Source organism: Hylobates moloch, unplaced genomic scaffold, assembly GCF_009828535.3.
Source record: "Hylobates moloch isolate HMO894 unplaced genomic scaffold, HMol_V3 SCAFFOLD_3, whole genome shotgun sequence".
Classification (NCBI taxonomy): domain Eukaryota; kingdom Metazoa; phylum Chordata; class Mammalia; order Primates; family Hylobatidae; genus Hylobates; species Hylobates moloch.
Genome location: NW_026652278.1, coordinates 137939777 through 137966705, shown reverse-complemented (window position 1 = coordinate 137966705; position 26929 = coordinate 137939777). Strand labels below are relative to the sequence as shown.

Here is a 26929-nt window from a genome sequence, read left to right as displayed (position 1 = left end):
CATTTTCTCCCATTCTGTAGGTTGCCTGTTCACTCTGATGGTAGTTACTTTTGCTGTGCAGAAGCTCTTTAGTTTAATTAGATCCCATTTGTCAATTTTGGCTTTTGTTGCCATTGCTTTTGGTGTTTTAGACATGAAGTCCTTGCCCATGCCTATGTCCTGAATGGTATTGCCTAGGTTTTCTTCCAGGGTTTTTATGGTTTCAGGTCTAACATTTGAGTCTTTAATCCATCTTGAATTAATTTTTGTATAATGTGTAAGGAAGGGATCGAGTTTCAGCTTTCTCCATATAGCTAGCCAGTTTTGCTCCCATTGGAATTAAAAAAACAAAACAAACAAACAAAAAAAAACAGGCTGAAGTGTGCATAAACCAGAGAACTTTCTGGCTTCTGGAGCAAACCCACTGTCTTGTGACAGCTTTCTCAGTGATGGATTCTACCTCACAAAGCCCAGGCCCTGTATGTGTGAGGGGAATGTCCAGCCACCTGGGCATTAGGCCCAATCATGGAAGCCAGATCTCATTTTTTCAAATGAAGTCTTCCTGCTGTGAAGCCTCTGATGACTATCCCTACACACGGCTTGTCTTTGGCCCTGTCTCCTCTCTGCTTTGACCTCAAGTTCACCATGGGCATGGGCTCCCAGGTGCACCTCACTTGTAACCATGTCTGTGATTCTAGTTATCTCTTTGCTGGGTGGGGTGGGCCTTTCTACCTCCAGCCCTCAGCCTCCTGTCATGAGTCCCACATGCTCCCCATGCCTCACCCTGCTTCTCATGTGGGGGCTGGAAGCTCTTATAGCTCCACAAGTAAGATGGGACTACTAGCCTACACATTGGTGGTACTTTTGTTTTCTCAGTTTAGAGAACTTTTTCAACCATATTTATTATGAGTTGAATTGTAAACCCTTAAAAGATGTTGAGCTCTTAACCCCCAGTACTTGTGAATGTGACCTCAGAAGGAATAAACCCTCCTGATGCCTTGAGTTTGAACTTTCAGCCTCCAGAACTGAGACCATAAATTTTTGTTGTTTAAGCCACCCAGTTTATACTGCTTTTTTATGACAGCTCCAGGAAACTAATATAATATTCAGTATGGTGTCAATGTTTTCCTTAAGTAGCCAAAGATGTTATTTCAGACATAAAAAAAATATATATACCAATGGTGGAGTGGCATGACTCAATATATACGAGAAATTTAATGTTTCTTCATTTTAAACTCTATACATAAAAAACAATTATGTGCATGGTGATCAATTGAATACTATCTAAAATAATAAAAGATGATTTTCAAAAACTAATATCTCATATGAAAATTTTTTTCGAGAGTTTTTACTTTTTACCTCATTCTATATTGCATTGTAAATATCACTTTATTCTTTGGCATTTGAAGTGAGGTTGATTATCACAATATTCAGTTCTCCAAAAAAGGTAAAAACATATTTAACATAAAGATGTCACATCAAAATTGATCAAAATTTCATTGTAATTTCTTATTTGTCATGGAATAACATTTGCCAGTTTATTAGAAGAACAGCCTTAATAACCAAAAGAAATGCAAAAGATATATCAGTTTTTAGTGTGGTATTTTATTTTCTCTTTGATTTTATTAAAAATTAATAGAGATGTAAGTGCTATTGAGAGGATTTAAAACCCATCAAATACACAAAATTTTAACCAGGACAGCCTCTGGAGAAGGGCATTGACGATGCAAAATTATGGGGAGACTTGTTATTCCTTTTCACACTGTTAGGACTGGTTACTTTGTGCATGTATTGTTTAGTTATAATTTTAAAAATATTTTAAGTATTTTTTAAAACTAGCTAATTTTAGAAATCTCATTAAATTACAAATTATTGAAAGAGATAGGTTTTTACAGCTGGTAATAGATAATCATGAAGATTAAAGAATTATTATAGATCTAATCACAACACTATTAATGAGGTAGACAATATGTTTTGGGTGGGGGAATGTTAATCATGGATTGAATGGTCTTTAGGCAGTAAGGGATATTAAAAATAAAGGACGCAAGTATTGAATAAAAATAAATTAGAAACCTGCAAATTCATACATGGGGGTTAAATTAAGGAGAGTTGATAAATGTTGAATGTGTATCTTGGCCTTGTTACTTAAAATGACATTTGAGCATCACTCAAGTCTAGCAGTGGAAAAATGTATTAGACTGGGTAGTAAACCTAGATTCTCTTTTGACACTGCCATTAGCTAATTAACTATGTAAATCTAGGTGAGTTATTTAATCATTGTAGATCTTGCGTTCCTCAGCTCTATAATGAGGGAGTTGGAGCAGATGCTATCTGCTCTTATTTCACCTCCAGCTCTGATTTCTATGGCTGCTTAAATGATTATTGAAATATCAGTCATAAAAAAAGAATGATTAGTTATTAAAAACTCTATGTGTCAAATTATTTACTAATTAGGGGGAGAAAAATGTCACTTTATGAAAAGTAGAGAAGGAGCCTAATATTAACCTCTTTGTACCTCTCTTTAATTATTAGAAAAAAAATTCTAGTCCTTCAGATAATTGTTTTGAAACTGAATGTGATAAGTAAAGTGTCTAGTGCTCTGCTTGGCACATGGGCCTGTATAAACGCTGCTTTCTCTTTTCACTTCCAGGGCTAGGAAGAGTTAGCTATACTGTTGTAACCCAGTGTTAGGTCTACAAGCAGCAATTTCAGTGAATCCCCATGTAAAACTGGTGAATGTCCTCAGGCAGACCAGCATAGGAAGCCCAGGGCTCCAGAGGTGAGAAGCTCCATGTTAGTGAACCCGCTCAACGCTTCCCACCTGGTCTGCTCTTCACCTTCCCTCAGCGTCTCTTTTCATCACATCTCATTCTTCCCTTTAACTCCTGACATTTTATCTTGGTAATCTCTCTGCTCCATTGTTTATGTCCCCCAAGTTCTCTCTGTAGTTCTACGTAGAGGATGCAAATCTACCACAAAGCAATCTAGCAAAACTTTAGACTATTCTTCTTTGGGACTTGTGTTTTTGATTAAAAAACAAAACCACCTACTCCACTTGTGTTCAAGATTTTCTTATCTTTGTCCTCAGAACGTTAAACACATACAGAGTGGGGAAGCTTTGCTCCATTAATAACTTCCCCATTGCCTTTCCAAGTGGTAAGATCACTGTTGTGTGTGCAGTGCCTCCTCAGTACATATTCTCTTTGTTTCCGGGAGCATGAAGGCTTTTCTCCTTGTCCCTATTGTTCCACTTTGATGCTGGGCCACTGCATACAAATGAGGTAACAATTTGAAGAGCAGTAGCTTGGGTGGGAAATAGAAGAAGGAAGAATTGTTCTCTGGTGATTAATTTTTCATAAGTGCTACAATCCCTAAAAATTGATGTCCAAGAAGAGATGCTGTAAGGGTGGCACTAAGGGTCAGGAAAACCTAGCGTCTATGGAATAACACGTGGAGATGGATTTAGCAAATTGTAAAATAGTCCTCAATTGTTTAAAACTGGGTTGAGAATTTATGTTCAATTCTTTTAGACGAATGAGTTTTAGAGTCATATTAGATCTTCAAAGTAATCTAGTCTAAACCCTAATTTGATAGATAAGTATTAAGCTGAAGCACTGTAATTGAACAATTTTGCCATGGCCATAAAGTTAGCAGCCAGTGCTAGACTTGAATCCGGAGCTCCTAATATCCATATCAGGCCCTTTTCCCGTCTCCCTATCATACTTTACATAAATAAACACAAACAGTCTCTACACATGGTTTTCAAACTGATTTAACAGTAACATTTAGACAAACTTACAACAAGTCAGATGTATCTACAAGCTACATAATGACAGTAACACATAAGAAGGTATATTGATGGAGACTGAGTATTTTTTTCATGCATGCATATCGTCCTCACTTTAAGGAAGCAGAAACTAGGATACTAAGAGGTTATTTTGTTTCTTTTTTTTATGTTATTGTGGTAAGAATACTTAATGAGATCTAACCTCAAAAGATTTTTAAGTTCCCAATAAATATTATTATGTATAGGCACAAAGTTGTACAGAGGGTCTGTAGAACTGATTCATCTTGCATAGCTGAAGTTTTATACTCATTGATTAGCAACTTCCCATCAACTCCTCCCTCCTGTCCCTGGCAACCACCATTCTATTCATTGCTTCTATGAGTTTGACTATTTTAGATACCTCAAATAAGTGGAATCATGAAGTATTTGTCCTTCTGTGACTGGCTTATTTCATTTAGTATTATGTCCTAAGGTTCATCCAAGTCACATATTGCAAAATTCTCATCTTTTTTAAGGCTGAATAAAATTAAATGACAACTAAAACATGTCAGAGCCGGATGGAAACCTGTGTCTTTAGATCTTAGATTCAGTGTTTTTTCCACTACCCAACACCATCTCCTTATGCAAGGATTTGCTCAGCAGAGACCTTACAAAGTCGGCCTTTTGAGTTTTTTGTTCTTGTCTTATTTTATTGAAAGTGTGATAAGAAAAGGCTTCTGAAATAGGACTCACCCAGGCAAAATTATAAATAAAAAAAAATCTCCTTTTTAATGTCCTCTTTCATTTGCCAACAGTTCTGGCCATTTGCCTTTATCAGGCCTTCTCTCCTCAGCCCTACCCTAGCCCATGCTTCCCATGTCGTGTTCAGTGAGCATCCCATTCTATCAGTGGGTCCAGCACATAACTCCCTCATTACTTAATCCTTGATGCCATTTTAGCCTATTCAGATTATGCATTATAAAGGATGGTTTCTTAAGAAAACTAAATCCGTGAAGGTTAATAGATGTGGAGAGCAAAGTTGAAGAGAAAAAGATTAGCAAACTGAGTCAGTGGGAAGAGACAGGATTGGACGGATTTATAACAGGTTTTTTGTCATATGAGTTGGGCTGTTCAACAAGTGTGGGTGACGTAACCTACAACAGAGGAAATAAAAAGCAGAAGGAAGATACAGGAGGCCTTCAGACTGGTGAAGAGAATGGGTTGGTATGTGGTTGAATAAATTGAAAGAAAGGATGATTATCAGACATTACAGTAGAGGAAACAGCATCAGTATTCAGATATAGGGCAGGAGGTAGGGAAAAAGAGAAAAATTAACTTTATATGCATTATATATAATACAGATTTAGTAACTTTTTTTATGTATCCATCAATTGGTAAGAAAAATGTTGACAACTATAATTTAATGGCAAAAATACAGAAAATTCACCAAAGATGAAGTATGGCAAGTAATGAATACATAGAAAAATAACCAACTTTCTAAAAATCAAATTGAATAATTATAAAGAACCATTTAACACTTCTTATAATAGGGACAAAAAAGTAATCATGATTTCTTAAAGTAACACATGTGTATTGCTGCTCATGATGATGTGAATCATTTAAATGGTTTTGGAAGGTAATATGGTAAATGGTTTTAGGTTAGTGCAAAAGTAATTGCAATTTTTACCTTTACTTTTAATTGAAGAACTGCAATTACTTTTGCGCCAACCTAACAATCATAAAATTTGCCACACTCCCTTATCTATCAATTCCAGTTCTAAAAATGTTAAGATAGTTAAAAACATTACTTAAAGAAGTAATCTAAATACCTGAGCACTAGACAGATGATTAAAGTGTATATCTCCCCCAAAAATATTGCACAGCCTTTTAAAATACGATTATGAAAATAAATAATATGGAATGTCATTCTAATAAAATAATCTAGATACACAGAAAATTTGTATTCAATTCTTTACAACTGTGTAAAAATTATGCATGGATATATAACAGAATAGAATGAAACTTGACAAAAATAAGTACATTTTGGGTGATTAATGGTGTTGTCAGCAATACTTAAGATTTTTCCTGTATTGTTTCATTCATGCCAATATATTTTTGCCCTCAAAATAAGTAAACTTATATTGCATTTTATTTTTGCTAAATATCCTTTTTTTCTTGCTTTATTGCATTACATTTTCAAAATCTTTTGTTATTTTGGGTCAGTTGTAGGGTAGTGTCACCGTAATTTGCCTGGGACTGAGGAGGTTCTCAAGACTCATGATTTTTGGTTGCTAGAACCAGGAAAGCCCTGGGTAAATTTGAGCTGGTCACCTTAAATAGAGTGAATGTGAAAATTTTCTTTTGCCTTTCTTAATCTAGTATTGTATTCATGTATGAGATAATAACATCTTTGTTTGCTGTCAATAGATTTTGACAAGCATATTATGGTTATTTTTGGTTTTAAATAACTCATTTTCTATTTAAATTACTATCATATTAAAAAAATTTTCAACAATAAAGCCTCCTTTATGTACAGGGTGTTGCAAGAGAAAATGGCATAAACTGATAAAGGACATCTTATTAAATTAAAACACAAACAAACAAAAACTCCAGCAAGAACTCCTAATGGCTGCTGCTGAGTCATGACCAAAGCTTTCTGTAGGTTTCTCTATCTGGGTGTTAAATCCTAGTGTACTTTCCAGTCTCGTTACACCTTTTGTACAACTAAGCAAGTTCATTGGGAGCATTTTTTCTCTTCATAGTCAAAAAGTAAATCCTACTTGTTCATTTCCCCCATTTGTAAACTGCTTCCAAATTTGCATCTTAAAAGTCCCTCTGGAGGAAATTTTTCCAAAAAGATTCCCTGGAAGAGCAAACACATTATTCCATTCAGCCTTCCTAGTAACAACATGGAATAAAGCCAATCGAACTAGTTCCTAAGTGTAAAGCATTGATGATTCTAATATACCTTTCCCTAACACTCAAACTGCAAGTCTCTTGAAAGCACCTCCTCTTTAATGTCTGTGTGATTTTGAGGCTAACTACTTCCCGCTGCCACTATGTGCACATTTCATTTTTCAGAGTAAATTCCGAGAATGGATTTAGAAAGCCAGCCCTAGTAAACATTTTCGAAGATGCATCCAACTAGACCAGTGTTAGAAACTGAGTCACTTTATACTTGAATGAAAGTGAATTTGATAGTTAAAAACTTTCTTAAAGAAGTGGATTCGCATTCCTATTTCTACATAAATTAATTGTCACTTTTTGGGGCATGTCAGTTTATTCTTCATCTACTATGTGTACATGTTCATAAGACCTTATAGTATTTAATGAAGAGATCCTTTTTAAGTATTGATAGCCACAAGAAAATTATACCATGTTTGATCTATGTTAAAGAATCAAAGTCCAAGATCTTTGAATGGAATTTAGAATAAAAATGTAATTAGGTTACATCCCTAAAGTCTGATATATCTTTAAACAAGACTGCAAATGAAACTTTATTAGAGCTTCAAATGAATTATTTCATTGCTTCTTTTTTTTTCAATTCATTTTCTTCCCCTTCTCTTTCATGTCTGTGATACTGACATTGCTGCTTGTATTTTACCTGTCTTTTTCAGGGTGTTTTAATTATTTACTGCTTAACGAGTAGCACTGAGAGGAAGCCTCATTCAAAGGTACCTGCTCTGCAGCAGGTTTTTCTTTTTTCAAAGCTTTGCAAGGAGATCTTGAATAGTTGCACCGAGCCCACAGTTCTTGCTACACTGAATAAACTGTTCAGGAGGCAATATTTCCTCTGTCTAAGAAGAGGCACTGCCCCTAAAATATCTCTTCAGAGGTACAACTGACCAGGAGTGTAAGGATTATTTATTGTGTTAGAGTTGGATGAAGTGTGCTGTTTCCAATTAGTGCCTCCACTGGCATTTAATCTGAAAAACTGATATTATTCCATAACCTTTAACAGGGGTATTCCCTATAAAAGGCCCGTCCAGATTCACAACAAATTGCAAACTTGAAAAAAAACAAAAAGAAACTAGATAACTCCACGTGAAAAGTTATTGGATGTCTGTGAAGCACCAGGCACTGAGCAAGGTTCTGACAATTGTTGCCATACCCATTGCAACTACATCTGGAGCTTGGCATAGTTATCCATACTTCAGAATTCTTAAGGAAAGGAAGCTTAGAAGTAGTGTGTGAATGGTCCAATGATATCACTGGGGCAGATGGCCAAAACTTGGTCTCTGGCTTTGAAGTTAAATATTTGACCCATTTTCTAAAAAGGGGAGTGACCCTGAAGAAGTAAAGCCACAGTGGGCTTTGGACATTGGTTGGCCACCTACTGAGTATGTGAATTTATGCAAGAGAATTCCTGAGGCTCAGTTTCCTCATCTCAAAAATATACTCACACCTGAGGGTGAGTGAAGTAAGGTTATACACAGACAGACACACACACACGCGTGCACACACACACACACACAGAGAGCAGCAGCTAGTGTCATGCCTGGCACATAGTAAAAGTTCAACTAACATTATTTCTCTCCCTCCATACTCGTCTAAATATCTTATTTTCAGTTTTTTGGGTTTTGTCGTAATATCCAAAATAACACGTTAATCATCCATCAAAACAAAGAAGTGGAGGGGGAAGTTAGCTCCCCTCACTCTCCTCATCACCATCTTCAATAATCAATACTGATACTTTGGCATAGATGCTTCTGCACCTTTCTCTTTGCTCACATAAACATATAGAAATCAAATTGAATGTGGTTTATATAAAACCATGAGCAATATATAATTCAAGTAAAAATTACATTGTTGATTAAAGCCTGTGCAAATATAATTCAATAGTTGATCTAATGTCAATATTAACTTTATTTCTCCTCAGATGTTTATACCTATCGGCACTTTTTACTTAGTATTTTAAGATAAGGTGGGAACATTAAAGTAAAACAATTTATTATATGAGGAAAATAGTTGACTCTACCAACTATACAAGGTTCAAAATGGCTAATATTAATTCTTTACTTTTTATAGATGATACATTTACATGTTACATTATTCAATAGATTTTTTGAGTAATTTTGATACCTCCAATTATGCTCTTTTAAGAGTAAAGCTGCCTAATGCTTATCTTTAGAAATTACAAAACTTAGATTGAAACCAACTGTTGGAGGTTTGTTGGCCAAGAGCAGTCAGACTTGCTGACTGGCCACAATTCAGCTATCTAAAATCCTAAGCAGCAACAATTAATAACACTTCCTCCGGAATATTTTGGAGGTCTAGGCAAATTTTCTGGATTTAAAAAAATGAACTTTTATTTTCAACATCAGTAATAAAACCCTGGATGAGGTTCTCCCAAACCTGTCTACGTGGGATTCTTTTCATTGTCTGGTCAATATGACCGATCCTCTTTAACTGGTGTGTGGTAGCATTCCTATAACGTCCACTTGAAATCAGCACTCCAAATGACAAAGTGAGGATTCCGTTTTTAAACTAGCATCTTACATTTCTTCTAAATATCTAAAAGTAGCTACTCAAAAGTTATGGGCACATTTTCTTCTCAGTTTATTAGGGATACTATTGAGTTACAGAACAAAATCTTTGTTTTCCAGCATTCCATTTTGCAATGGTGTGCAGTGGGTTATAGTGCACAACAAATCTCTTGTGACAGGAGATAAACCCTTGAAAGTGATAGTTTCTGTTGGAAGTGTGGCAAGCCCTTAACTATTTCAGCATGTGTAGTGCCGTTATAATTATCATAATTGAATGTAAAAACCTAAAGATAATATAAATTGTTCATGTAGTTAAGCCAAAATGGAAAGCAGTGTCTTTTGTTTTTGCAAAGGGGCAATAACATTTTTCTCTTTTTGCTACTGTTCAATATTGCTTCTAGCAGATTTTATCTCTATATTGTACAGAATAGTAATTTACACCAAAGATGTCCAGTAGCTCCAGATTAAAATGTAATATAATACACGTAAAGCTTTATTGTTCCTTTAGGTTGTTGTTTTAAACTAAAGTGGAATATTTCCCTAAAGTCTTCAGCAAATGTGCACAATTTCGAACTAAATATGCTTAAGACTTATACCAGTGCTGCTGAAGAAACAGGTCTTATGGATCTGTCAAATTATTTTTATGCAATTGTTTCTGCAGCATTGTTTTTACTGGCAAATGTACAAGTCGATAGAAAAGGAAATAATTAGCTATTTTCAGAATTGCTGATGCATAGAGCTAAAACAGACCAGTCTATGCGTCTTAGAGATTGTGACATTTTAAATTACCTGAACAATACCAGCAGCCATCTTTGGACATAATTAACACCTTGTCTAATTAGTGTCAGATCTAGACAGAGTCATGCTGTATTTATGAGATATTATTTTACTTAAACTTGCTTTTGCCCTTATTGTGTTGCAAACTTTAGATTTGTATGCTGTTTTCTTAAGTGGAGCAACTTCTTTTTTTCCTTTTTTTTCTTTTTTTGTTTCCCTCCCCCTTCAAGTAATCAATGCACTGCTGAATGAGTTCATTTTAATGCACTCAATCATGCCTCTAATGTTCGTAGCTTACGGGCGCAAGCATCAGTAATGCAGGAATGTTATATGGCTTTAGTTTGGGCCATTTCATAAAATATTCATGGAATCAAAAATGTGCATCAAAATAGCGGCTGGGAGAATTACATTTATGTTCCTGCTTTTATGGCAGCTTCACATTTAAACCCATTTGTGTTAATATCTAGTCAATCTTCCTACTTTAAAAAAAAACTAAAATGGGAGAGATCATATACATTCTCCTTTGCTTAATATTTGTTCTAGACATCTGCTGTGATACAACAAATATCTATAAACTTTCAAAGATGTTGTGCAGGGAAGAGGGTAAGCAACAATTTGGATAATACCCAACTATATAAAATCTGATTTTCCCCACATCGTGTTTGTCTTAACATCCTACCAGGCATTTTGCAGTTTACAACATTGTTTGGGTTTTGTTTGTATTTTTAAATAAACGGGTGGATTTCTTGTTTGTGTGGGCTTTAGATAAAGTAAAACTCCCTTGTAGTAGTTTTATTTTGAGTGCTCGTTCCTTTAGGTGAAAAACTATAAATGCATGCCAAACTCCTCGTTGTCTATGTAGATGTCATATAATTGATAAACAAAACAAAACTGAGGGTTAGGCTACTTCTATTCATACCTGGATACTCTTGTTTGATGCAGTTGTTCACAGTGTTCTCCTAAGATGTGTTTTCTGATCCTACTTCATATTATTGAAATAAATTGACTACTAAGGATATTTGCGGAGGGCCATCCCCAGCCTCTCCAACAAAACATTTTGGCTCTATTTTCTTCCGTGGTTCACATGAAATGTTGGTGGACTATCTGGACTTTCCCTTGGTATAGAGCCATGCATGCAGGCCTTTAATTCAGCAGTTAGTGTGTCTTCCTTACTGTGGTTACCACTGTGATCTGGTTACTCACAGTGATGATGAAGATTTGCGGGTGATTCCTGGTGCACCATGGTAAAACTCACTTTCCTCTACCAAGACTTTAATACCTGTGAATAGTCCCCAGACCTTCTTTTTTGTCTTGTTTTCTGCTAACCTTTATATTTGTGATACATTGGTAAAATTATTCCTCTTTTCGCTGTCCCTATTCCTTGATGGAAAATAATGTCAACACTTGATAATTCCAGAGGAGGACAGTCCTTGGACACTTAAACACTTGTTCTTGTCCTTCTAAAAGATTGACATCAGAACCAAGTGAGATTTCTAGATCCTGCTGTATTAAAGTTTATTTGGTGCCAAAAGGTAGACTAAATATGAACACTTTGTAGAAGTTATAAAGGAATGCTATAAGCCATGTTAGAAAATCTGATTCATTATCTACATTGATATTTATATTTAGCTTAGTAAAAGTGATCACCATATTGAGGTCTTTTATAATATTTCTCTCAGGTAAATTGAATTTAAAATTTTCAGTTAAAAGCAGTATGCATTATGTCTTAATAAATGTCTAGTCTTAATTAATATCAGAACCTTTACTCAGAAAATAAGATGATTTTAAAAATCCAATTCATAGTTGGAAATAGAAATTGGATGGAAATCATACCATTGTTAATCATGCTTGAAGGGAAATGATTGCATATTTAAATTATTATGCTCTCTTCATAGCATGGGCATATCTTTTAATATTTTTAAATCAAATATTCTACTATATCATAATATATGCTTTAAATTCTGGCCAGCCTTTAGAAATTGCAGATAAGTCATTTGTGTGCTTGTGGTCATTTGGATCAAATCTTTGCTGGCTTATTTTCTTGCTGGCTTGTTTACTGCCACCAAATACTTTTAGAAATGAATCCCTACATATGAGAAGGACTGGAAAACTGCTTCTGTGTAGTAGGGACCTCCATTTAAAATAGTACTAATCAGGACCCCACTGACCTCATCTGTGGGAAAATGGTGAAGCAAGGGGAAGTGAAACCATGAATAGTGAGATGAGGCCACAGGTCCCTGGGTCTAGGGTACCCATGGAATTCCAGAGTCCCCCACAGATGTCACTGCATGGCTTAGAACAGAGTAGAGAATTCAGATATAGCTGGTTATACAACAGCTTCTTCAGAAAGACCAATCAGAAACACATCAGGGGCTCACAGCTGTGCTTTTCTTAGAGGTGACCTGTGACGGCCTGGGCAAAGTCAGAGAATTATAGAACTGGAAAAGACTAGGAATCATGCAAATTTGATCATTATTTTTAACACAAGAGATTCATGTCCAGAGAATTTAATTCACTCCACCTAAGTTTCCTGGCTCTTGATTTGTTGACTAGTATCTGATGTGGTGGAACCAGTTGTGTGGGCTTTTGGTGACCTTGGGTTTAAATCCTGATCATCACTTATGATAACTCTGGGGCATATATCTGAGTCATGTAAACTTTGTGAGTCTCAGTTTCCTCTTTAGTGAAAAAGCAACAACTATCATATATACTTTCACCAGTTTTTGGAATGTTCAATAAGTTAATGTGTAGGTGAGAGGAAAGCCTTGCATTTTGACTAGCACCTAATAGGCCTTCAGGAAAGAGCAGGTCACTGTTCTCTTTTACCAAGCATCTCAGTCTCAGTCCTCAGGGAAGACTCCAAATAGACCCTTCTGAAAGCTGAACTTTGGCCAATAACCACGAACTAAGTAGTATATTTATACTAGCCCTGAAAGCTCTAGCAAAAAGCAAATCCAACCGAAAAGCTACTGTTATTTCTAACCATCCCAAGGTTGCCTTCTGTATTCACCAGCTGAAACCAGTGTCCTGAGGACCATCCTCACTTCATTCCTGCTTGGACAGCCTTATGCAGGACACCTAACAGCAACCCAAGACTCAGTAAGGTAACCAGAGGACGTCTGGTGGATAAGGAATACGAAGACACAGCCCCAGCCTTCCCTCCACTCTTCCCACCTCCCATTTTGTCCTGATTTCTTCCACTTCTCCTTTTGCTACTCGACCCTCCCGTCACCTCCCCTTTCTGCCCCCAAATAGATCAAATTTTGGAGATGGATGTCAGTTCTCATTTGCTATTTATATCGTTATACCTCATTTGCATCTAATTCTAATTGAGTTACTAGAGCTTCATTTCCTTTATGATCCCTATCTATTCTGGAACTATCTGTTTTTCTCACAGTATTCTACATCGCCTTCTCCCTACTTACATGGCCAAAAAGAAATATGTGTCTGTACTTTATGAATAGATGGACACTAGATGAAAAAAGAAAAGGAACTCTTGTATACATCTTTCCAGGGCTACAGTGCTATACTTCATAGGCAGAAATATAGTTAACGGAGGAAATATAACACACATATATGTCAATGCTCCATTCTAGTTTTAAAAAAATGAGGGTCATGGGTATTTGGAGCAAGGTGTTTCTGGCAAGAGGTGCTACGTGGGAGAGATGAAAAACTATGCCTGTTTTTCTGGAAGGTAAGAAAAAAATATCAGCTAGAAGTAAAGATAGATTAGAGCCATGAACTTCAACCTTGAGTATTTGTCTCAATGTGAAAAAGGTACTGAGCATTATTTCTTAAATAACTTTCATCGTATATCCTGATGACAAAATAAACATGCTTTGATGATAGAAACTTTAGGAAATGCTAATAAGCAAACAGAAAAAAAATCAAGAAAAAGAAAACAGAAAATCAGAAAATAAACCATAAGTTACCCATAATCCTACCTCCCAGACATAACACCGATAATGCTTTCTAAATGTTTTTTTATGTTTCCTAATGTATTTACTTATTATAAACACTTGTTCATGTAACAAGATAGGCTTCTATAATATCCTACTTGTGGCCTGCAGTGTCCTATCATGTGAAAGTTTCACAATATAAATTTATAAACAAGTCTGCAGTACACATTGCCCTTTATGTATGTATCTTCACTGACATGCCCTCCTGCATGGCTCAGCAAGGACTTAGACTGTCCATGTCTACTGAATTTTGCTTTTTTTTTTTTTTTTTTTTGAGATGGTATCTCACTCTGTTGACAGGCTGGAGTGCGGTGGCACGATCTCGGCTCACCACAATCTCTGCCTCCTGGGTTCAAGTGATTCCCCTGCCTCCAAGTGATTCCCCTGCCTCAGCCTCCCAAGTAGCTGGGACTACAGGTGTGCACCACCACGGCTAGCTACTTTTTTGTATTTTTTTGGAGTATTTTTTTTATTATACTTTAAGTTTTAGGGTACATGTGCACAATGTGCAGGTTTGTTACATATGTATACATGTGCCATGTTGGTGTGCTGCACCCATTAACTCATCATTTAACATTAGGTATATCTCCTAATGCTATCCCTCCCCCCTCCCCCCACCCCACAACAGGCCCCGGTGTGTGATGTTCCCCTTCCTGTGTCCATGTGTTCTCATTGTTCAATTCCCACCTATGAGTGAGAACATGCAGTGTTTGGTTTTTTGTTCTTGCAATAGTTTGCTGAGAATGATGGTTTCCAGCTTCATCCATGTCCCTACAAAGAACTCATCATTTTTTATGGCTGCATAGTATTCCATGGTGTAGATGTGCCACATTTTCTTAATCCAGTCTATCATTGTTGGACATTTGGCTTGGTTCCAACTCTTTGCTATTGTGAATAGTGCCGCAATAAACATACGTGTGCATGTGTCTTTATAGCAGCATGATTTATAGTCCTTTCGGTATATACCCAGTAATGGGATTGCTGGGTCAAATGGTATTTCTCGTTCTAGATCCCTGAGGAATTACCACACTGACTTCCACAATGGTTGAACTAGTTTACAGTCCCACCAACAGTGTAAAAGTGTTCCTATTTCTCCACATCCTCTCCAGCACCTGTTGTTTCCTGACTTTTTAATGATCGCCATTCTAACTGATGTGAGATGGTATCTCATTGTGGTTTTGATTTGCATTTCTCTGATGGCCAGTGATGATGAGCATTTTTTCATGTGTCTTTTGGCTGCATAAATGTCTTCTATTGAGAAGTGTCCATATCCTTCTCCCACTTTTCGATGGGATTTTTTTTTCTTGTAAATTTGTTTGAGTTCATTGTAGATTCTGGATATTAGCCCTTTGTCAGATGATTGCAAAAATTTTCTCCCATTCTGTAGGTTGCCCTGTTCACTCTGATGGTAGTTTCTTTTGCTGTGCAGAAGCTCTTTGGTTTAATTAGATCCCATTTGTCAATTTTGGCTTTTGTTGCCATTACTTTTGGTGGTTTAGACATGAAGTCCTTGCCCATGCCTATGTCCTGAATGATATTACCTAGGTTTTCTTCTAGGATTTGTATGGTTTTAGGTCTAACATTTAAGTCTTTAATCCATTTTGAATTAATTTTAGTATAAGCTGTAAGGAAGGGATCCAGTTTCAGCTTTCTACATATGGCTAGCCAGTTTTCCCAGCACTATTTATTAAATAGGGAATCGTTTCCCCATTTCTTGTTTTTGTCAGGTTTGTCAAAGATCAGATGGTTGTAGATATGTGGCATTATTTCTGAGGGCTCTGTTCTGTTCCATTGGTCTATATCTCTGTTTTGATACCAGTACCATGCTGTTTTGGTTACTGTAGCCTTGTAGTATAGTTTGAAGTCAGGTAGTGTGATGCCTCCAGCCTTGTTCTTTTGGCTTAGAATTGACTTGGCAATGCGGGCTCTTTTTTGGTTCCATATGAACTTTAAAGTAGTTTTTTCCAATTCTGTGAAGAAAGTCATTGGTAGCTCGATGGGGATGGCATTGATTCTCTAAATTACCTTGGGCAGTATGGCCATTTTCACAATATTGATTCTTCCTACCCATGAGCATGGAATGTTCTTCCATTTGTTTGTATCCTCTTTTATTTCATTGAGCAGTGGTTTGTAGTTCTCCTTGAAGAGGTCCTTTTTTGTATTTTTAGTAGAGACGGGGCTTCACCATGTTGGCCAGGCTGGTGTTGAACTCCTGACCTTGTGGTCCACCCGCCTCAGCATCCCAAAGTGCTGGGATTATAGGCGTGAGCCACTGTGCCCAGCCTGTCTACTGAATTTTTCTACAGACTGTTTACTGATTATCCACTACCACTGGTTGTTTTTGTTTGGGAATACTATTCTTATTTCTATGTGCATTCTTTAATACTCATTCTGGTAACAAATTCAATGCAACAAATAGGAACAAATTATATGCAATAGTCATGGAAACAGCTCCAACCCACACTATTCAATGAAATTCCTTTGAGGAAAGATACTGAGTCTAATATAACCTGCATAGGTTAATTTAATATATCATGATGATACTGTTATAGGGACTCGACTAATTTTTGTTTTTTTGTGGGAAGAGTAAGTTATACTTAATAAACATAATAAATTAGTGGCTGTATTTCAATTTGCCTGCTGGAGTTTCTGAAGATATTATTACTGTACCAACTGACAACATTTGCTGCTTTTCTTGAGCACTTACCCTGTAACGTATAATTGTACATGCGTGAATTCATTTCTCACAATAGTACCTCGAAAAGTTACACAGTAATCCTGTTTTGCAGAAGAATAAAGTAAGGCACAGAGAGGGCAGTAATTAGCCTGAGACTAAACAAAAACTGGGAAAGCTGAGATAGGAACAGGCTGTCTGCTTGGAGCCCACATTCACTCTTAACCACTATGGTTGGGGTGCCTAGATATAAGTGTTCTTCGTATCAATTCCAATTATGTAACTCCAATACCATAAAAGAGTATTTACATTTCAGGTTATTGTGAGCATTCCCGTGAGGCAATTAACAAATAAAATACAATCCACTGTATGGAGCTGCAAACTATTCTTCCAGAAATATGTTTGCTCATATTTTAAGGAAAGAAATTACTTACAGCTAATTTAGAGTTTTAGCTTGGAGAAGATATATTTTGGATTTTATTATAGAGTAAAATCCAAAAAGGCAGTTAGTTACATTCTAATTATTCAAAACTAAACAGCATATACAAAAACCTTGTTGGAAAGTCCAGTCAAACTTTGAGAATCAGTTTAAGGAGCCATAATGTTTGAATTTGAAGTTTGTAACAGATGCATTCCTTTTTAAGAATGATGAAATTGGGAGGCTGAGGTGGGAGGATTGCTTGAGCTCAGGAGTTCAAGGCTGCAGTAAGCTATGATTGCACCGCTGCACTCCAGCCTGAGTGACAGAGTGAAAAGAAAAGAAAAAAAGAATGATGAAATTGTCATCTGTTGGAAAAACAGTAGAGGATATTGGTTGAGAGTATCAGCTCTAGAGTTAGATTTCCTGGATATTATAGCACTAGACTTGCCATCTTGAGCAAAATTCTTAACCTTACTAAATTTTGGCTTTCTATTCTGTAATATGAAATCAGAATAGTCCCATTCCATTGGATTGTTTTGAGGATTAAATGAGAAATGCATATGAAGCACATAGCAGAGTGCATGGCATACATAATATTAAAGAAATATTAGCCAATATGATTGCTATTAATAAATATTGCTGGCCTTTTACACCCTCTCTAAACATATGCAAGCCCAGTAAATTTCTACTAGCCAGAGGACATCCTTCTTGCAGGTGTCTATCTAAAATTCACGCTAAAACTGAGGTCCAATTAGAGATCGCTCCTTTCCCAGTTTAATTCATCTTCAGTCTTAGAAATCCTGCACCATAATCCACAGTGTTTCTCCATTTAATAGTAAAGCTAAAACGTATGCAAAATTTCTGAAAATACGTTCTGACCTCTGGTTTATACTTATGAATGGCTTTTATTCTCCAGGTCAGCTTCTGGAAGCTGCTGAGCATTATGAAGCATTCCATCAATTGACGCAGGGGCGGATATGGAAGGATGAGACAGGCCGCTCTCTCAACTTGTTGGCCTGTGAGAGTCTCCTGAGGACTTACAGATTACTCTCAGACAAAATGCTAGAAAATAAAGAATACAAACAGGCCATCAAAATTCTAATAAAAGCTTCTGAAATAGCCAAAGAAGGTGGGTGGAAAAGAACACTCTCACATTGCTTTCTTTAATGGGTAGACACTGCTTCTCCCAAGAGTGAAGTAAAAATCGTCAAGTGTTAGGGTGATTATTTCCTATGAAATGCAAAGACAAATGCCATCAATTTACTTTCAAATTTCACTGTAAAACGGAGGTGCCTTAGTGTGCTGACAACAAGAAATCCATTAGTTTCCTGAAAGCTTTATCTCCAAAATTACAATCCACTGGGGGTAGTGTTGTAAAACAAAGAACCTAAAGTGAGAAGGTAAGATCATCTGCAGAAGTTAAGCGTGAGTGTGCATGCGCATGTGTGTATGTGGTTGTATATTCCTTGCAATCTTAGAGACCTTTCATTGTTTGTAAATTCTCCATTGTCAGGTAATAAGGAAAATATGATACATATTTAGTTATTAGTACAGGAAAATAGGACTGTAACATATTTTAGACCTTTTTGCCTCTCAAAATGTGGCCTTTGGACCAGCAGCTTCAATATGTTATAACAGCAGGGTCTCAGGTCCCACCCCAGACCTACTGCAGCAGGATCCTCAGGTTAGCAAGATACCCAGGTGATGTATATGCACACTTAAAGCAGTAAAAATGCTTCTATGAGAGCTGCTCATGTCTTTCGTAGTCTATATCATTTCTGTTTGTATAAAATATAAAGAAAAAATTTGGAGCATATTCTTATAAGCTTTTAATTTGTGAAATGCACAGATATTTTGTTACCATATAGTAAATTATTACTAGAGTAGCCTTTTCAGGAAGGAGAAAAAGATAAAAGTTATGCTCCTGAACTAAAGTTTATTAGCTCATGGATATATTTAATTGATTGGTTTATTAAATAATAGATGGCTTATTTAGAGTGAGCAGGACTGATTTTCTGGGTGTGATTTTAATTTACTAAAGAGGAAAAATAAACAGCTTAGTCTCTCTGTAACTTCTTTTAATAATATTAGTCAACATACTCACAGGAAATCACCCCCTGAAAGATGCATCTCATTAAATGAACTGCTTTTGAATAAATGGTCTAGTATCTTCCCCCAAAGGGGTAAACACATAGTTAGCTCTTATATCAATTTCAGCAGCAAACTTTAGTCACATGGAATTTCAATGAAAAGGAATGCATTGATTAGGAAAAGATATGTTACTTTAGGTTTACATTTGCTAAGTTTTAAGGTAGTTCACAAAGAAAGAAAAGTTCCTTGGGTCTCTTCCAACAGTCAGAGCCTGTCAAGCAGTCTTCTTTCAAAAAGTATCTCTCGCTTACCAAAGATCAGATCGGGAGAACAAGAGAAGACTTACTTCTTATACTGTTATAGTTTTTAATATCTCTTAAAGCCAACAAATATTTGTCCCCACATTTTTCATCTAAGAAAGTACATAGGTTAAAGGATTACACAATACTTTACAGAGCTCTTAAAGAGGGTAAATATTCTGGGACAAAGCATCCCTTTACTCTTGTCTCCTACTTCGATCAGGGAGCCTGAAGGAGCAAGCTGATGATTACCTGAATAAAGTATGCCCCTCACATTGGTTTACATAGTATTTAAGCGGTACTGACACCAACTGTTGGCCAATTCCTTTGTTAGGGTACATTGATGTAATGCACAAGTGTAGCATCAGCCAACACCTTTTACTTAACATAATGTTTTCAAGGTTCATCCATCATATAGGGCCAAATCGCCTTCCGTGGCATGGTCATACCACATTTTCTTTATTCATTTATGATGGACATATGAGTTGTTTCCACCGTTTGCCTATTATGAATAATGCTGGAATGAACATTTGTGTACAACTTTTCAAAGATCTTGATTATATGCTTAGGAGTGGCATTGCTGGGTTATATGATAACTGTGTTCAACTTATTGAGGAGCTGCCTGTTTTCCAAAGTGGCTTCACCATTTAACATTTCCACTAGTTTTATGTGAGGGTTTCAGTTTAGCCACTTCCTCAGCAGCATTTCTTACTTTCGTCTTCTTCATTATACTCATCCTAGTAGGTGTAATGTGGTATCTCACTGTAGATTTGATTTGCATTTCCCTGTTGGCCAGTAACATCGAGCATTTTTTTCATGTGGTTCTTGGCCATTTGTATATCTTCTCTGCAGACATTTTTATTCCAATTCTTTGCCCAGTTTTAATTGGGTTTTTTTATTATTGAATTTTAAGAATTCTGTATATATTTTATAGGCAAGTCTTTCATCAGATATACGATTTGAAAATATTTTCTCCTATTCTGTGGGTTTTATTTTCACTTTCTGATGGTATTCATTGAAGCACAAGTTTTTAATTTTGATAAAGTTCAGTTTGTCTAGTTTTTCTTTGCTGTTCTTGCTTCTGATATCATCAATAAGAAGGCTTTGACCAATGCAATGTCCCAGTGATTTACTCCTATGCTTTAAGAGTTTTTAGTTTTAACTATATTTAAGCTTATGATCTATTTTCGTGTGTGTGTGTGCATATGTGGTGTGAGGAGGGTACGACTTCATATTTTGAAAGTGGATATCCAATTGTACTAGTACTACTCGTTGAAAACATTATTCTTTTTTCAATACATTGTAATGATACCCTACATAAAATCATTTGACCATAAATGTGGAGATTGTTTCTGAATTCTCAATTCTATTGCCTTGATCTCTCTTGTCTAACTTACAACTACAAGAATACATAGATTTTATTACTCTAGTTTTGTAGTAAGTTTTGAAATTGGGAAATGTGTCTTGTAATACTGTTCTTTTTCAAGTTTGCTTTAGTTGTTTTCAACACTTGCATTTCCATGTGAATTTTAGGATCAGCTTGTTAATTTCTGCAGAAAGGGGAGCTGGAATTTTGATAGGAATTGCACTGAATCTGTCAATCAATTTGGGGAATATTGCCATCTTAACACTAAGTTTTTCAATCCATGAATATGGGGTATCTGTCCATTTATTTAAATATTCTTTAATTTCTTTCAATGATTTTTATAGTTGTCAGTGTATATGTACTGCCTTCTTTTGTTAAATTTATTTTTAATATTTTATTATTTTGATGCTATTGTAAATGGAATTGTTTCTTAATTTCATTTTCAGATAGTTCATAACCTGTATGTAGAAACAAAACTGACTTTTCTATATTGATCTTATAGCTTGCAACCTTGTTAAACTCATTTATTAGCTTTGACTGTTCGTTATGGATTCTTTAGGATTCTCTATATATAAGACTATGGTGTCTGCAAATGAAGTTTTGCTGCTTCCCTTCTATCTATGTGACTTATCTTTTCTTGCCTAATTTATCTGACTAGAACCTCTAGTGCAACAGTTTTAAACAGAAGTATGATATTTACTGAGGGTTTTTTGTAGATGCCCTTTACTACGTTGAAAAAATTCCCTTCTATTCCAAGTTTGTTGAGGGTTTTTAACATGAAAGGGGGTTGGATTTTACAAAATGTTTTTTTCCTACATCTGTTGAGAAGGTCATGTGTTTTCTCTTTTATCCCATTAATATGGTATATTATACTAATTGATTAGCATATGTTGAACCAGCCTTGCATCGCTGGGCTAAATTCCACTTGATTGTGGTGTATAATCCTTCTTATATGTTACTGATTTGGCTTTGTGAGTAATTTTGTTAAGGATTTTTGTGACTATATTCATAGGGGACATTAGTTTATAGTTTTCTTGTAATGTCTTTGGTTTGATGTCAAAATAATACTGGCCTCACAGAATGATTTGGGAGGTGTTTTCTCTTAATTGCTTAAAAAGTTTGTAAAAGATTGGTGTTAATTCTTAAAATATTTTTTTAAAAATTCAGCAGTGAAATCATCTGAGCCTGGCTAGCCTTTTCTTCCTGGGAAGTTTTTAAATTACTAATTCAGTTACTTTACTTGTTATGAATTTATTCAGAGTTTTTCTTTCTTCTTGAGTCAATTTCAGTAGTTTGTATCTTTCCAGGAATTTGTCTATTTCATCTACTTTGTCTAACTTGTTAGTATATAATTGTCCACAAAATTCTCTTATAATCCTTTTTATTTCTGTAAGGCCTACAGTTATTTACCTTTTTTCATTCTTGATTTTAATAATTTAAGGGTTTCTTCTTTTTCTTTTTTGTTTGGACTAACTAAACATTTGTTAATTTTGTTGACTTTTTCAAGGAATCATTTTTTGTTTTGTTGATTTTCACTGTGGTTTTTCTATTCCTTATGGTATTCATTTCCACTCCAGTTTTTCCTATTTCCTTCCCTCTGTTTGATTTGAGTGTAGTTGTATCCTCTTTTTCTAGTTTTATAAGGTGGAAAGAACTTTCTTATTTTTAAGTATAGACATTTATAGCTATAAATGTCCCTCTATGCACATCTTAGTTGTATCCCATACATTTTGGTTTGTTGTGTTTTCATTTTCATCCAACTCAGAGTATTTTTTGGTTTACCTTGTGTTCTTCTTTGACCCATTGTTTATTTAGGAGAAGTTTTAATTTCCACATACGTGCAAGTTTCCCAAATTTAATTCTATTATGTATTTTTAATTTTACATTATTGTGAATACCACCTTTTCAATGGAGTCTACTCTGCTGACCATACTTAATATTGAAACCTGCTTTGTCCTCTGGACCCCCACTTGGCTCTCCCAATTCCCCTTACCCTGCTCTGTTTTCCCCCTGGAACATTTGTCAGCATACACCTTACCACATAATTATTCTTTATTATTTATTTTCTCTCTCTTTATGTCTCTGTCCTCTAAAATATAAGTTTTGATGTGTCACTCAATTTTAGTAGTGCCAAGATTTTAGATCTAACCTTTTCTTTTTGGTTGTTTTTAATCCTATTCTTACTGACATTTTTCTCTGTTATGTTATTGCTTCCACTTTATCTTAACTTTGCCTCTATTCATGTACAAGAAAAGTTCTCATGCTTAAATACTATTTAAAAACTAATATTTGGTGTTTCCAAACTGTATCAGTAGCAATAGATGTTTTCTTTCCTTTCTCCTCTTTGCTAAGCTTCCACTCACATAAAATTAGATGCAGATGGTGGTGCCATATCAGCCCAGCCAGTTGCTAGTGCTTTAACACAGTTACACCGCTTGACACAGAAAATACATACCGGTGGGGAGCCAAGATGGCCGAATAGGAACAGCTCCGGTCTCCAGCTCCCAGCCCGAGCGACACAGAAGACTGGTGATTTCTGCATTTCTGCTTGAGGTACCGGTTTCATCTCACTAGGGAGTGCCAAACAGTGGGTGCAGGACAGTCGGTGAAGCGCACTGTGCGCGAGCCGAAGCAGGACGAGGCACTGCCTCACTTGGGAAGCGCAAGGGGTCAGGGAGTTCCCTTTCCTAGTCAAAGAAAGGGGTAACAGACGGCACCTGGAAAATCGGGTCAGTCCCACCCTCATACTGCGCTTTCCCAACGGGCCTGGAAAACAGCACACTAGGAGATTGTATCCCGCACCTGGCTCGGAGGGTCCTATGCCCACGGAGTCTCGCTGATTGCTAGCACAGCAGTCTGAGATCAAGCTGCATGGAGGCAGCGAGGCTGGGGGAGGGGCGCCCGCCATTACCCAGGCTTGCTTAGGTAAACAAAGCAGCCAGGAAGCTCGAACTGGGTGGAGCCCACCACAGCTCAAGGAGGCCTGTCTGCCTCTGTAGGCTCCACCTCTGGGGGCAGGGCACAGACAAACAAAAAGTCAGCAGGAATCTCCAGAGACTTAAACGTCCCTGTCTGACTGACAGCTTTGAAGAGAGTAGTGGTTCTCCCAGCATGCAGCTGGAGATCTGAGAACGGACAGACTGCCTCCTAAAGTGGGTCCCTCACCCCTGAGGAGCCTAACTGGGAGGCACCCCCCCAGAAGAGAAAGACTGACACCTCATTGGGCCAGGTACTCCTCTGAGACAAAACTTCCAGAGGAACTATCAGACAGCTGAATTGGTGGGCTCACGAAAATCCGCTGTTCTGCAGCCACCGCTGCTGACACCCAGCCAAACAGGGTCTGGAGTGGACCTCTAGTAAACTCCAACAGACCTGCAGCTGAGGGTCCTGTCTGGTAGAAGGAAAACTAACAAACAGAAAGGACATCCACACCAAAAACCCATCTGTACATCACCATCATCAAAGCCCAAAAGTAGATAAAACCGCAAAGATGGGGAAAAAACAGAGCAGAAAAACTGGAAACTCTAAAAAGCAGAGCACCTCTCCTCCTCCAAAGGAACGCAGTTCCTCACCAGCAATGGAACAAAGCTGGATGGAGGATGACTTTGACGAGTTGAGAGAAGAAGGCTTCAGACGATCAAACTACTCTGAGCTACAGGAGGAAATTCAAAACAATAGCAAAGAAGTTAAAAACTTTGAAAAAAATTAGAAGAATGGATAACTAGAATAACCAATGGAGAGAAGGGCTTAAAGGAGATGGAGGAGCTGAAAGCCAAGTTTCGAGAACTACGTGAAGATTGCAGAAGCCTCAGTAGCAGATGCGATCAACTGGAAGAAAGGGTATCGCAGATGGAAGATGAAATGAATGAAATGAAGCGAGAAGGGAAGTCTAGAGGAAAAAGAATACAAAGAAATGAACAAAGCCTCCAAGAAATTTGGGACTACGTGAAACGACCAAACCTACGTCTGATTGGTGTACCTGAAAATGACGGGGAGAATGGAACCAAGTTGGAAAACACTCTGCAAGATATTATCCAGGAGAACTTCCCCAATCTAGCAAGGCAGGCCAACATTCAGATTCAGGAAATACAGAGAACGCCACAAAGATACTCCTCGAGAAGAGCAACTCCAAGACACATAATTGTCAGATTCACCAAAGTTGAAATGAAGGAAAAAATGTTAAGGGCAGCCAGAGAGAAAGGTCGGGTTACCCACAAAGGGAAGCCCATCAGACTAACAGCTGATCTCTCGGCAGAAACTCTACAAGCCAGAAGAGAGTGGGGGCCGATATTCAACATTCTTAAAGAAAAGAGTTTTCAACCCAGAATTTCCTATCCAGCCAAACTAAGCTTCATAAGTGATGGAGAAATAAAATACTTTACAGACAAGCAAACGCTGAGTGATTTTGTCACCAGCAGGCCTGCCCTAAAAGAGCTCCTGAAGGAAGCACTAAACATGGAAAGGAACAACCGGTACCAGCCACTGCAAAAACATGCCAAATTGTAAAGACCATCGACGCTAGGAAGAAACTGCATCAACTAATGAGCAAAATAACCAACTAACATCATAATGACAGGATCAGATTCACACATAACAATATTAACGTTAAATGTAAATGGGCTAAATGCTCCAATTAAAAGACACAGACTGGCAAACTGGATAAGGAGTCAGGACCCGTCAGTGTGCTGTATTCAGGAAACCCATGTCACGTGCAGAGACACACATAGACTCAAAATAAAGGGATGGAGGAAGATCTATCAAGCAAATGGAAAACAAAAAAAGGCAGGGGTTGCAATCCTAGTCTCTGACAAAATAGACTTTAAACCAACAAAGATCAAAAGAGACAAAGAAGGCCATTACATAATGGTAAAGGGATCAATTCAACAAGAAGAGCTAACTATCCTAAATATATATGCACCCAACACAGGAGCACCCAGATTCATAAAGCAAGTCCTGAGTGACCTACGAAGGGACTTAAACTCCCACACAATAATAATGGGAGATTTTAACACCCCACTGTCAACATTAGACAGATCATCTAGACAGAAAGTTAACAAGGATATCCAGGAATTGAACTCAGCTCTAAACAAAGTGGACCTAATAGACATCTACAGAACTCTCCACCCCAAATCAACAGAATATACATTTTTTTCAGTACCACACCACACCTATTCCAAAATTGACCACATAGTTGGAAGTAAAGCTCTCCTCAGCAAATGTAAAAGAATAGAAATTATAACAAACTGTCTCTCAGACCACAGTGCAATCAAACTAGAACTCAGGATTAAGAAACTCACTCAAAACCGCTCAACTACATGGAAACTGAACAACCTGCTCCTGAATGACTATTGGGTACATAATGAAATGAAGGCAGAAATAAAGATGTTCTTTGAAACCAACGAGAACAAAGACACAACCTACCAGAATCTCTGGGACACATTCAAAGCAGTGTGTAGAGGGAAATTTATAGCACTAAATGCCCACAAGAGAAAACAGGAAAGATCCAAAATTGACACCCTAACATCACAATTAAAAGAACTAGAAAAGCAAGAGCAAACACATTCAAAAGCTAGCAGAAGGCTAGAAATAACTAAAATCAGAGCAGAACTGAAGGAAATAGAGACACAAAAAACCCTTCAAAAAATTAATGAATCCAGGAGCTGGTTTTTTGAGAAGATCAACAAAATTGATAGACCGCTAGCAAGACTAATAAAGAAGAAAAGAGAGAAGAATCAAATAGATGCAATAAAAAATGAAAAAGGGGATATCACCACCGATCCCACAGAAATACAATCTACCATCAGAGAATACTACAAACACCTCTATGCAAATAAACTAGAAAATCTAGAAGAAATGGATAAATTCCTCGACAAATACACCCTCCCAAGACTAAATCAGGAAGAAGTTGAATCTCTGAATAGACCAATAACAGGTTCTGAAATTGTGGCAATAATCAATAGCTTACCAACCAAAAAGAGTCCAGGACCTGATGGATTCACAGCTGAATTCTACCAGAGGTACAAGGAGGAACTGGTACCATTCCTTCTGAAACTATTCCAATCGATAGAAAAAGAGGGAATCCTCCCTAACACATTTTATGAAGCCAGCATC

General features: G+C 36.8%; 1 protein-coding gene across 8 annotated transcripts in view; it reads left to right on the top strand.

The window, feature by feature from the left end:
- TTC29 (tetratricopeptide repeat domain 29) overlaps positions 1-26929 on the top strand; it is a 284139-nt gene that overhangs the window by 54438 nt on the left and 202772 nt on the right. For all 8 annotated transcript variants that reach the window (XR_009212917.1, XM_032148009.2, XM_032148004.2 and 5 more), the window contains one exon: positions 17979-18191. Coding sequence is in view for 7 of the 8 variants with exons in the window: in XM_032148009.2 (XP_032003900.1) it covers positions 17979-18191 (213 nt within the window). In the remaining variant the exon portion in view is untranslated. The remainder of the gene's footprint in view (positions 1-17978; positions 18192-26929) is intronic.